This window comes from Stenella coeruleoalba, assembly GCF_951394435.1.
Source record: "Stenella coeruleoalba genome assembly, chromosome: 6".
NCBI classification, from domain to species: domain Eukaryota; kingdom Metazoa; phylum Chordata; class Mammalia; order Artiodactyla; family Delphinidae; genus Stenella; species Stenella coeruleoalba.
This window is the reverse complement of record NC_137151.1, coordinates 84408802-84421100: the sequence shown is the minus strand read 5'-3', so window position 1 is coordinate 84421100 and position 12299 is coordinate 84408802. Positions and strand designations below refer to the sequence as shown.

Here is a 12299-nt window from a genome sequence, read left to right as displayed (position 1 = left end):
GCTACTAGACTACTCAACACTCCTACCAGGGCTTGGGAAGGTGACTGGAGTCAAAACTGGACCAATTTGCTTCCTGCTCTTGTTCATTCTCCTTAAAGGAGTGAAATGCTTGGCCAACATCCACAGTTGTAACCCAGAACCATGCCAACCCTCCATCGCTGAGGAGTCCTCACTGCACTCAGCAGTCCACAACACACAGTAGCATGGTCCAGAGATACAGTCCCCAGACAAACGTAACCTAACGTTGATACTTTCCAAAAATGTCTGCGCTTCCATCTACATGTTATCTTTCTAAAGGAAAGAAAAAGTTAAGAAGTTACTGTTTGTCAGCCTACAGATTACTATTCAAAGATGTTGTTGTCAGCAGAGAAAAGGCAGAGAAAAGATGATTAATACTTGAGAAATAAGAATGGGGTGGTATTCTTCCTTCCAGCTGGAAAGGCTTTGGAGGGGTATGCTATGAAGTAAGCTCTAAGAATACTTCTTTTCTTATCTACTCTTCAAAGTAGCCTAATGAAATTATATAATTACAGTCTACCAAATACTCCAAGGATAAGTAGAAATATAGTTAGCTGCTTAGGTTTTTGACTTGTACAAAAAAGGCAGTAAGTTGACACTGTATGACTTGAGATAATTAAACAGCTGGTGCAAACTCTCATACCTGGACTCACTGTCAGCAATAAACTTCATGATCTTTGGGATACCACTTGGCTTTTTGGTACCCTGATTTCTTTTTATATATAAAGAAATATCAATATTATGATTATGACCCAAATCAGGGTTGTTGCATAATTCTGACACTAATTCCTAATGAGATAGTATAAATTTGCACCTGATTTCATTTTAAAGAGAAAGAAATAAGACCTGAGGCCATGATAATTACGTAAAGTAGGCTTTTAATCACTTAAATTTATGCTACTTAGGGAAAAATATATGGGCAATATACATATTAGTGGCACAAAATCTCAATGTTTACCTGATATATGTGGCTACAGTATGTCTCTTTAAAACATATACAGCTACACACACACACACACACACACACACACACACACACACACACACACACACACAGTTGGTCTTTTTATGGGAGGTTAATTATATTGATCCACTGTTAAGGAGACCTAAGCTTCAAGCTATTTTCCAATATAAAATACCAAAAAAGGTAGGGAATACATATATGTAGCACCAAGAATGGAAATTATGAATATTTTGCTATATTTCCTTAAACAAACAAAATGTTACAGATAAAGTGGGGGCTTTCCTTGTCCTCTTTGTTCCCCATCCCAGTCCCTTCTTTTTATGTCCTGTCCAGAAAGCTAAGGCTAATATGAATTCAGAATGCATTTTCCCTCTATAAATGTAAATGTTTTTCTATACGATTAGGTATATCCATAAAAATATGTGTAACTTCTGAAATGCATTGTTAAAATCTGCATAAGTGTACCAAAGTGTGTATCATTCTGAAACTTGTTTTTTTCCCATTCAACATATTTTTGAGAGCTTTCCATGTTGACATATTGATCTAGTCCATTCCTTTTAACTTCTCCATAATATTCCATCTTATGACTATACCATACTGAATGTACCATATTGAATGTATCCATATTGAATGTATCCATATCCCCAACTGATGGATATTTAGACTAATTCTCTTCCTCACTGTTAGAAAGCTGCAGTAAGCAAGTAATAAGCATCCTTGTACATGTCCTTCTGTGTGTGTATAAAGGTTTCTCTAGGCAGGTATATATATCTTAATATGCAATTTTCAAGCCAGAGGAAATGTCCAACTTGCACATTACCATGGACTACTGAATTTGTCTCCACAGTGGTTATCTAGGTCATGAAAATTTGTAGGAGCTGTCTTTACTCTTGTCTGGGGCACACTTCAAGGACTACCCACCTTGCCCCATGAGACGGTGAGGGGGGCCACCTGCAACTACAAAAGCTACAGCTCGTTCGGAGTTAGTCCTGCTCTCTTTAACTCAGTGAGTATCTCATTCAATGCAGCCACCAAAGGTGGAAGAGAAAACAAACCAGATATGACACCAATAACTAAAAGCCCTGGGTTCACTTACACTACCTTGCAACAATGGCCTTTTATTCTGAACTATGAATAGCTCAATTATCAGTAATGCTGTTATTAACAAGTCAGCCTGGTAGCTATGATGTAATATAGTAATATAGTTATTAGCAAAGATGTTCTTTCCAGGGGGCTATAAAAACCAAATTACGCCCTTTCAGCTCTTGATCATAAATTCTTCTACTTTTGAGACTCTACCTCTTACAGATTAATAATGAGAATCTATACTTGAAATAGCTCTAAAAGACTTTTCCTACAAAAATGAATACCAACATCTTTGAAGGTAAAGTGGGAAAGGAATAGAAAAAAATAGAAACCTACCCACATATAAATAATAATGGCTACAATTACAATCATTCTGTATGCCAGCTATTACAGAGCTAGTCACCAAGCCCTAAAAAATAGCACAGAGAATATAAACAATCTACAGTCATCACAAATTGGGGGGAGAAGACCTCAATTTGACCAAAATGTTTTTGAGGAGGAATTACTTATTTTGAAAGCCACAAACAACTTTGCAGCCTTAATGATCTGTACACAACCGATAATATACCAAGTCACTATATTTTTATCAGATCTAGTGGGTCTTGTACTCATAAGCAACATAATGTATCAGAAGATTGGCAAAGTAATAATAAAAAAACCAACTGAACTCCGAATATATGCAAGTCACTGTTCTAAGCAATTGCTGTGTTTTTATCTCATTTAGTCTTCATAAAAAAAATCAGAGGTTAGTACTAATGATACTCCTATTTACAGGTAACAAAACAGAGATACAAAAAGTAATATAACTTGTCCAAAACCACATGGTTCCAAGTGGTAGAGCCAAGCTCTGAACCAGGCAACGTGACTCCCAGCCCATGCTTGTAACCACTATGTAACACTGCCTTTCATGAATAAGGACAGGAAGAAACCTTCCCCCGGAGACAGCAGCGATTCCTCTCGCTATTTTCTTACTTTCGATCTCTGTTCCTTATATTTCCTCTCCCTTGACTTTTCCCTCTCCCTTGCTTATGTCTCAGGTCCATTGATAAAACACTCCTAGAGGGCGCCTGGATCAGGTAATGGCATTGGAGGGGTGCTCAGAAAGTCATTTGCTCCTGAAGCAAGATGTGGAAACAGGTACAGCAAGTATCATACAACACAATTCCTCTTAAGCATTAGGATACTTACTTTAAGCAATAAAACATAAACTAACATTTCAATAAGATCAGAAACTCAGAATAATATCTTGGAGACAATCATAATTGATTTTCCTTAGCCCACGTCTCTTCTTTCACCACAAGGTCTCCTTGCTGATCTTACCCATATTTCTGGTTTTAACTGTCCCAAATCTGTATCCCCAATCCTAACCTCTTTGTTGAGCTTCAAGTTTTATAATAGTCAACTGTCATCTAGACATTCCCGTCTAGATGTTCCACTTTTAAGCTAAACACACCCAACACTGGATTCTAATTGCCTCACCACCCTCTCCCCAATTCTGCATCTCCTTCTTGAATTTCCTACAGGATTTAGTGGAACCACTGTACCCAAGCTGAAACATGGGGGTCTCTACCATCACTTCCCACATCAAACCACTGCACTGATTTTACCTCCCTCAATTTCTGTTGCTACTGCTGCATACCAGGACTGTAACACCTCTCACTTAGACGATTTTGAGAACCTTCTCAGTGGGCTCCCTGCTTCAAAGTTACCCACTGCATTGCAAATAAATGAACATCTGTGGCCCTCCCCTGCTCTGAACCTTGCTGTAATTCCCTACTGCACCCAGAATAAAGCTCCTTTTCCTAATCCCAGCACTCATCTGGCCTTCAATCTCCCTGTCTTTTCCAACTCCCACCCTTTTAGTGCTCATCCTTGCATCCTATTAACCTGGGGCTCCCCAGGCCTAAATAAACTGTTTGTTTAACTAAACGTAACAAATATCCAGGGGTTTGATTTTTAAACAACACAGAGTAATACTCCTTTAGATTATATGTAAATTATAATTTCAAATTTACTATGAGTTCAAATTTACTATGAGAAATTAAGCCTTAACATTTTTTTTCTATTGTGGTGAAAGTCAATTTTTAAATAAGAAGTAACACTCCATTAGGACATGAGAAGGGAAAAAAGTTGTTTAAGGTCCACCATCTTGTTTTTTTTTTAAATCAATAATTGAGTTTTTCTATTTCCATTCTATTCCTTCACTGCGGCGATTGGCATCAGAAGTTCTAAGCAGTTAAGGATTGTGTATAAGTTAGGATATAATCAGGGAAACAGGCACCGATCTTAATTCGGGGGCTTGGTTAGATAGGTGGCGGAAGAGCCAAGAAGCCAGAGTACGGTGAGAAAGCCACAGACAGCCTCCACGAGGTCCAGGTCCGAAGGATGAAGGGTGAGGGCCACGTTACCAGAGCTCAAGGTCCCCCACAGCGGGCAGAGCCATAGGTGAGAGGCAGCAGCTATCAGAGATGCCGTCTGACAGGGTACAGAGGACTCCTGAGTTGAGGAGGCAGGGCTGAGAGTCTGGGAGCAGGGCTGAGTACCACAGTGGAGGGAACTACATCGAGAGAGGGCTGCAAAGATCTGCAGAGGGTTCCCCTGCAATACTGATTCCCTGCAGTTTCCCTGCAGTCTCCAGCTGAGTACTGATCAACACCTGCCTGTGAAGAAACCACCTGAGGCCAGGGCAAGAACCACATGAAAGGATTAGAGGGCACAGTCTCCAAAGCTCACACAAAGGGTAAGCTGTGACAAAGCGAGAGAGTGGCATGGACATATATACACTACCAAACGTAAAACAGATAGCTAGTGGGAGGCAGCCGCATAGCACAGGGAGATCAGCTCGGTGCTTTGTGACCGCCTGGAGGGGTGGGATAGGGAGGGTGGGAGGGAGGGAGACCCAAGAGGGAAGAGATATGGAAACATAGGTATATGTATAACTGATTCACTTTGTTACAAAGCAGAAACTAACACACCATTATAAAGCAATTATACGCCAATAAAGATGTTAAAAAAAAAAACCCTACGGAGAGCTAGGGTTTTTTCCCTTCCTCCCTCCCTCTCATCCTCCACCTGTGCCTCTCACCAGTATGGTGGTTAGCAGTTTTGGCTGGAATGACTGGGAACCCCAAGAGAGTCTGATGTAATTGGTCTAAGTGCAGGATGAGCATTAGGAGTTTTAAAAGCTCTCCCAGGAAGTCTAATGGTTGAGTACCACTGCAGGAGGTGAACCCAGCAGACCGGGTCCTAGAAAAAGCAGCCTGTGGAAATCTGCACCATGCCATGCAAGGTAAGGAGAGGACCTGAGAGCCAGGGGATCCAGGATCAACAAATATGGCACAAAGAGGTGGGCAGAAACAAGGAAGAGGATAGGAAGCAAAACAAACATAAACACAATCCTAAATCCTTCACTGGCTGGCTCAAATTCAGCTTCCCTGATCACCCCAGCTGCAGTTTCCTCCCTCTTATAACGCTGATTGCTATCCCTCCAATCACAAAATGTTAACAGGTACTACCTCCCAAGTGTTCTCAGTTGGTAGCCGGCGTCTTGCTGTCTGCTCTGGGTCTTCCTGCAGTGCCCACCAGGAAAGTCTGTATGTTCCTCCTCTTGCTAATTGCATCATGCACTTCCTTCTTTCCCTGACTGACTGGCTAGCTCATTTGGATTCTTAGCTACTATTAAGTAGTAATTAATGGCTAATAATGGTTAATCTATTACCCCTTCCAGATAGCATGTGCATGACAAAACTGACTTTAAGAATTTCAGGGCAGTCAGAGTTGCTTGAGTAGATTTTTGTGTGTCCCTTAAAATGTAAATAAATTTGAATCACATAACACAGGTGATGGCCTAATATTGAATAGTAATGATCTACAAATCTACAAATGATTAATTGCAATGTATTTTGATCACAACCCTACTCATGGCTGCTGAAACATTCAGCAAGGGGCATATAGCCTAAAAATACATTTATATCTCTAGTTAAAGAAATCTAGTCATCATCATTACATAAATTAGCCTAGAAATATGCTTGTAAATTCCAAAGTCTTGAGGTTTCAAATCAAAAGACATTTACTTTTTTTAGTGGAAATAGTAAACATTATCTTATTTGCCTGAGAAAGCCACTTTCCAAAGAGGACAGAACCCAAGGTCAAAATCAGAAATCATTTACTCTGTGTGTGTGTGTGTGTGTGTGTGTGTGTGTGCGTGTGCGTGTGTGTTTAGACTGATAGATAGGTTTTTCCCTGAAAAACTGAGCCCAAACTGCAGAAATGTTCTAATAGTAAATGGTTCAAAATTGGACATGCTGTTTTAAAAATTGTTTCCTCATTATGAATCTATATAAAAATTTGTGACGATCCACTTTTGACTCTCTTAGAATAGTTACAATCTTTGTGGTAGTGCTGACTCCTAGAAACAAACTCCCATAAGACAGTCACAGAATACTGAAAAACATGCGTGCATACATAAGGGCCAGACAGGTATCTCCTTATGATCCTACAAGGAAAACATAAAGACTGAATTCGTACAAAGATGATTTCTCTTCATCAACTAATGCATAATGTTCTTCCAGTGAAAAGTTCACACTTCCATCTCTACATTTTCAAACCCCCAAATCTCAACCACCACTAACTGGGCTCCAGAAACTCTCACCAAAAGAAACATATCCATTCTACCTGAATACGTGGGCATAATCTCACTACAACTATCAGAATCTTCTAAACGCAGTTAATACATTTTAATGGACAGAATAAAAATCCAAAAGAGGTAAATGACCACAAACTGATGGAACCCCAGTAGGCTTTTGGGACCAACAATGCGACAAGAGCTTTCTTCTTCCGTCACATCATTAAAGAAGAAAAAAAAAAGATGCTTTTGTACGTAAAACTAGAAAATTAAGGTTAAGTGAGCCATTGGTTTTTACGTAATGAGTAACTTGTAATACTTAGGAAAGAAAACACAAGTGTAAGTTCATGTAATTACCAAAATTAATAGCAAACCCACTAGGATTTTATCATGTTCGGTATATACCTCAGACAAAAAGCAAAGACAGAAAAGAAACTACTTTTCTTAGCATGTAAGAAGAACCTAACAATTTCTTTGAAAATAAAACCTATATACGTACTCTGTACTGAGTCAACATTCAATTAACACTATTTAGTGATTAAATCATGATGTCTAGGAACTCCACTCATGGCTAAGACCTGACAGGGTACCTTTCTGGGAATAAATGGCTGTGGTTTTTAAACACACTATTAGCCGAGGCGAGATCCTGCTCATACCAATAACCAAGCTGAAGAAATTCATCACTGTGAGTCGGATTCATCACGGTCAATCCACACAGCTCAGAGAATGTAAACATGACCTGGACAAGGTTAAAGGACATCCCCAGCCCTTAATATTACAAGGCTTTTTTTCTGATTGGTCCCAATGAGTGTGCCTCGGGGACTCTGTGTCTCTGGGAACTGCCCATACAGTGCCTGACTTTGTTTGTGACAACAAAGGGGTCAAAGATTTGAGAAACAGAAGGGACAGCACACAGCCTCCCAAAGCAAAACCAAACCAAACAAGGAAAAACACTCACAACTGTATGGGGAAAAGAATGATTCTAGGTTGAAACTTCACATTAGAAAATACTTTCTTCAGTTAGTCAAAGGGAAATTAAAGGAAAAAAGACCCATGTTTCTCAAAGCTTGTATCTATTTCTCCTTTGTAATTTCTCATGGAAACAGCAGATTTAAAGATTACCAACCACATATACACAAACACACACAGTTGCTTTCTTTTAGTTATGGCAACTTCAAATTTTAGGGACAGACATGCCATGCTTTTCTATGATGTAAGAATGCTTAAGTGTACCTGGCTCTACATTTTAGAGCCAACAGCAAAGCAGAAAGACTTATGAAGAGCAAGGTACTCTTCAAACAACTTCAGACAAACATTAATGGTGAGAAACATTACACAAGAAACACTGGGCATCTATAGATTTTTTGCTTAGAAGGATTACATGGGAAATTTTAGGTAGAAGCAAGATTTTTAAATAGCCCATGTCTTCGTGGCAGATAAAAACACAGAGGCTTATGTAATAATCAGAAAAAATTATGTAAGATTCTCTTCCACATAATATCATGGATTAGGGATGATGGTGGGTCACACCACAGCTTTAGTAAATATAATGGACATCTTCATATACCATATATTCAAGGTCTTTCTGTGTCAGCAAGTGGCTGAGAATAACTGAAAGCTGAAAAAACATAATCCCCTTTATCCACTTAAGCCCCTCTTCATAAATGCCTGAGACAGGTGGTCGGACCCTTCAAGGTCCATGGAATAATACAGTTGACTAAATTGGTGTTCCTGTACCTGAAAACATTTACTGTGAGATTCTCTTAGCATACAGCGCAGAAACAGCATATTTTGTGTATTTGAGATAATCCAACTAGGTTCATCACCTCCTTCCTTTTGTTTCTATTTTAAAGAGAAAGAGAAACAGAAATCCCCATTCCCACCCCAACCCTACCCCCAACACAAATGATAATATCCTTAAATGTGCCCAAAGGAGCTATAAACTACGAAAAGATAAAGTTCAATTGCTGAGGGGCAGCAACAGTACACATGTTCTTACCTGATGTGGCCAATCAATTCAATAAGCTTGTGACTAAAAAAATAAGCTGTCAGCTCAGACACATGGCTCAGGACTGAACAGACCCCAAAGAGGGTTGTCGTTCCATTCAGGTCCTCCAAATGCCAGTAGAGAAAGGTGAACACGAAGCCGTATCCGAAACCCATAAACCAAGCCACGAACAACACGGAGCCATACTGCACACTGCAAAGCAGCCTGATTAAGTCCCAGAAGTTGAAGGCCTGCACGTGGCTGGTGGTGGTTGGTGTCTCCTCAGAGGATTCTGTGGAGCTGTTCCTCTCTACTTGAGGGATCTCCACCTCTTTCCCTTTATTTTCACTGTTTTTGAAGTGGCTGTAGCGGAACCGGAACTGAGTAGCGACGATCAAGGCCATGGTCATGAGAACCCCAAAGACGATGAAGACAATCTGGTAGTTCCGGTATTCAGGGGGCTTACACCCCTTCCCATTGATGAGCACGTCCACGTGGGTGTAGTCAATGCCAATGCCCACGGACAGCATCGCCAGGCCCCAGCCCAGGGAGCCCCACATGCGTTGCAGTCCATAGCGGTCTCTGTGCTTTCCCAGATACTGGAGTGTTACCGTGTCCACAATCGTGACAGAGGAGGCACTGAAGAATTCTCCTATTATGACAACTACCAAGATCACCAAGAATATAGCTTCTACTTCTTGTTGATCATAAACAAGAGTGACTTGGTCAGAAGGTAAAGATTTGGTGGTAGTGACAATAGAAGTGGTTGTCTCCCAGGTTGCATTTCCTGGGGGAGCAGAGGTTGCAGTGCTTGGGTTCATGGTCAAGTTCATAACATGGTCAGTAATTTCATCAGTGTGAGGCTGCAGAGTGGGCGCACTGGTCTTGTTTGGAGCTGTCGAGAAGATGACAGTTTCCGTGACACTGTGCCCTGCTTCTAACATCTCTGACCCATTGTAAGGAGGCAGGTTCCTTTTCTCACGAATTCCTGGTGATGTAGTAATGGAAGAGACAATGGAGGAATTCGCTGGCAGGAGAGTGAACAGGTGACTTGAACTGGTGGGATGAACTGTCGGAGGAATCTTTGGTACACACCGCAAGGTAGCAGGTTTGACAAATCCGATGCCCAGGTTGAATAAAACCCAACACAAAAGAGAAAAGAGGAGGACGATTTTGCCTTTTTTAAAGCGATCTGCAACTACACCCCAAAAGGGGGCACTGCAGAATTCAATGAAGTATCGAATACCTACCAGCAGCCCACTCTGGCTTGGTGACATTCCCAGCTGCTTATAATACACAGGCAAAAGGGGGTAAAGAGAGCCATATGCAGAGTAAAAGAAAAAATAAAAGACCTTGGAAATTAGAAGATCATTGTTTATTTTAACACAATGTTTCTCTATCCAGTCTATCTCCTCCTCAGGAATAGCAGCTGTTTCAGAGGGGGAGGGTGTTTCATTTGAAGGTGGTTCTGGTTCCCTGGAAATACCATTAAAAGGATCGGCAAGCACATATTTTCTCTTCTGTTCCTCTTCATCATCGGTTAAGATGGCAACTTTATCATCTGTCGCCATGGCTTATCACCACCATCAGAAAGTTGATGACCTTCAAAATTTTGGTTGTTGATCTGTAAAGTAAAATTTAAAAGAAGGCTTAGTATGAAAATAATAACATTTAGACATAGAGCTTCATCTTGCCGGAAACTGAGGAGTTTCAAACTACATCTAAAAATAGTAATTGTGAGAGAGAACCATCACCACTTATCACTTGCAGCCATATAGTACTGATAAAGAAAAATGGCTTTCAAAAAATCAAGTACTCGCTTTGTGGCCGCTGACTGACTAATGCCATCTTCTAATGACAGGTGCATAGCTCACGTTCATTCTCAATCTTTTCATTGATTCCTAGGGAAAATGTACAAATGACAGGGTTTATGTCCAAACCAAATAGAGGGAATTGAAAGTAAACAGTATTTATAGTTTCTTGGTTTTACTTTTCAAATAAATCCACTGCACTATGAAGTCCAGAATTCTTAGAAAATAAAGGTAGCTAAAACCGTTCAGTTTTTAGAGAAAAACAGAAATAAGCTCTTAACCACAACCGCAAATGTGATGAGAAAGACGGAGCCAACTGCACGTTTGCATCTGTAGTTGGTCACTACAGCCATGCCAATGATATCCTGGTAAGGAAGTAGTCTTTACGCTGCTTATATCACATACATTTTCCAGATGTGCTTTTATAGATTACAGTTTAAGAAAATGTCAGAAAAAAAATAGCAGATAGCATTTATTGAGCATGTACTCTGTGCCAGGCAACACTGAAAAATCTTTAAATGTATTAATTCATATTCATTAAAATAACCCTATTATCTTCTCCATTTTACAGATGAGAAAAATGAGGAATGGTGAGTTTAAATAACTCACATGTGGCAGAGCAAGGACGTGAACCCTAATATTATGGCTTTATGACACATGCTCTATTACACCACACTGAACTGCCAAATACCATATCTGGATAATAAAGTGCTATTAAACCTTTTTATGAGACAGGGTGCTTCATATGAACGATAAGCAATATATCAAAGGCATAAATTTATAGGAACTGTAACACATTCCACCAGAATTTCCCTTTCTTCTATTATACAAATGATTAAAGAGTCAAAAGGTCTTGCTTGCATCAAGATTTGTCAAGTTGCAATGAATATAATTGGATGTAGGAGGTATACATATTAAATAGTTATTAATTCATTTCATCTTCTTTACTAGAGAGAAATAACTCCACTTGCCACCCCTTGGAACACATCTTGCTCTCCCTTTTCCCCACATGAAGAATAAATTTCTGAAGATCTTCCAGAATCATGCTTGTAAACATTTTAAAATCTCTATATAGCTCCTAGGCAGACAATAGAAACATAATTTACTGAGGCCTGTGTAATAAGTCAGTTTATCTTTTACCCCCAAGGCCAGGTGTTAACGTAGCTATAAGCTTTGAAAACGTTCATGTATTTCTTTTTCTTATGTCAAAACTTTTTTATTTGAGGTAAAATTAATATAACATAAAATTAACCATTTTAAAGTAAATGATTTAGTAGAATTAGTAGATTCACAGTGTTGTGCAACCACCACCTCTCTCTAGTTTCCAAATCATACTAAAAGGTTTTCCTCAATGTTCTCTACTTCTTTTTCTTTCTTCATTATTGCCTCTACCTACCCAAGTTAGCAGCTCCAATTCTCTTTCATTACCTGAAAAGAACGGCAATTCTCCTTTGGACTCATTTTCTAAATTAATTTCATTTTGAGCTCAAACTTGAAAGAAATATTTGTTTTTAAAACGTATAAAATTATATGACACTTCTAGATAAAAATGGCAGATTGAGTGCATCTGGTTTTACTCCATCCCTAAATCCAACTAAAACAACACACACATACACACACACACACACACACACACACACACACACACACACACACACTTTTAAAGTCATAATCCAAGCTGGGAAAATTAAAGGGTACATAATAGCAATAAAATAAAATTCTGGAAGCCAGAACATAGACAATTGGTAAATCACGGTAAATCTGAAAAAGCTGAAACCCTGGCTGACAATGGGAAAAGCAAGAACTAAT

The 12299-nt window shown here is 39.5% G+C and overlaps 1 protein-coding gene across 1 annotated transcript in view; it reads right to left on the bottom strand.

Moving 5' to 3' along the window:
* MFSD6 (major facilitator superfamily domain containing 6) overlaps positions 1-12299 on the bottom strand; it is a 71882-nt gene that overhangs the window by 36364 nt on the left and 23219 nt on the right. The window contains exon 2 of the mRNA XM_079924046.1: positions 8692-10303. Coding sequence (XP_079780172.1) covers positions 8692-10250 — 1559 coding nt within the window. The 5' untranslated portion in view covers positions 10251-10303. The remainder of the gene's footprint in view (positions 1-8691; positions 10304-12299) is intronic.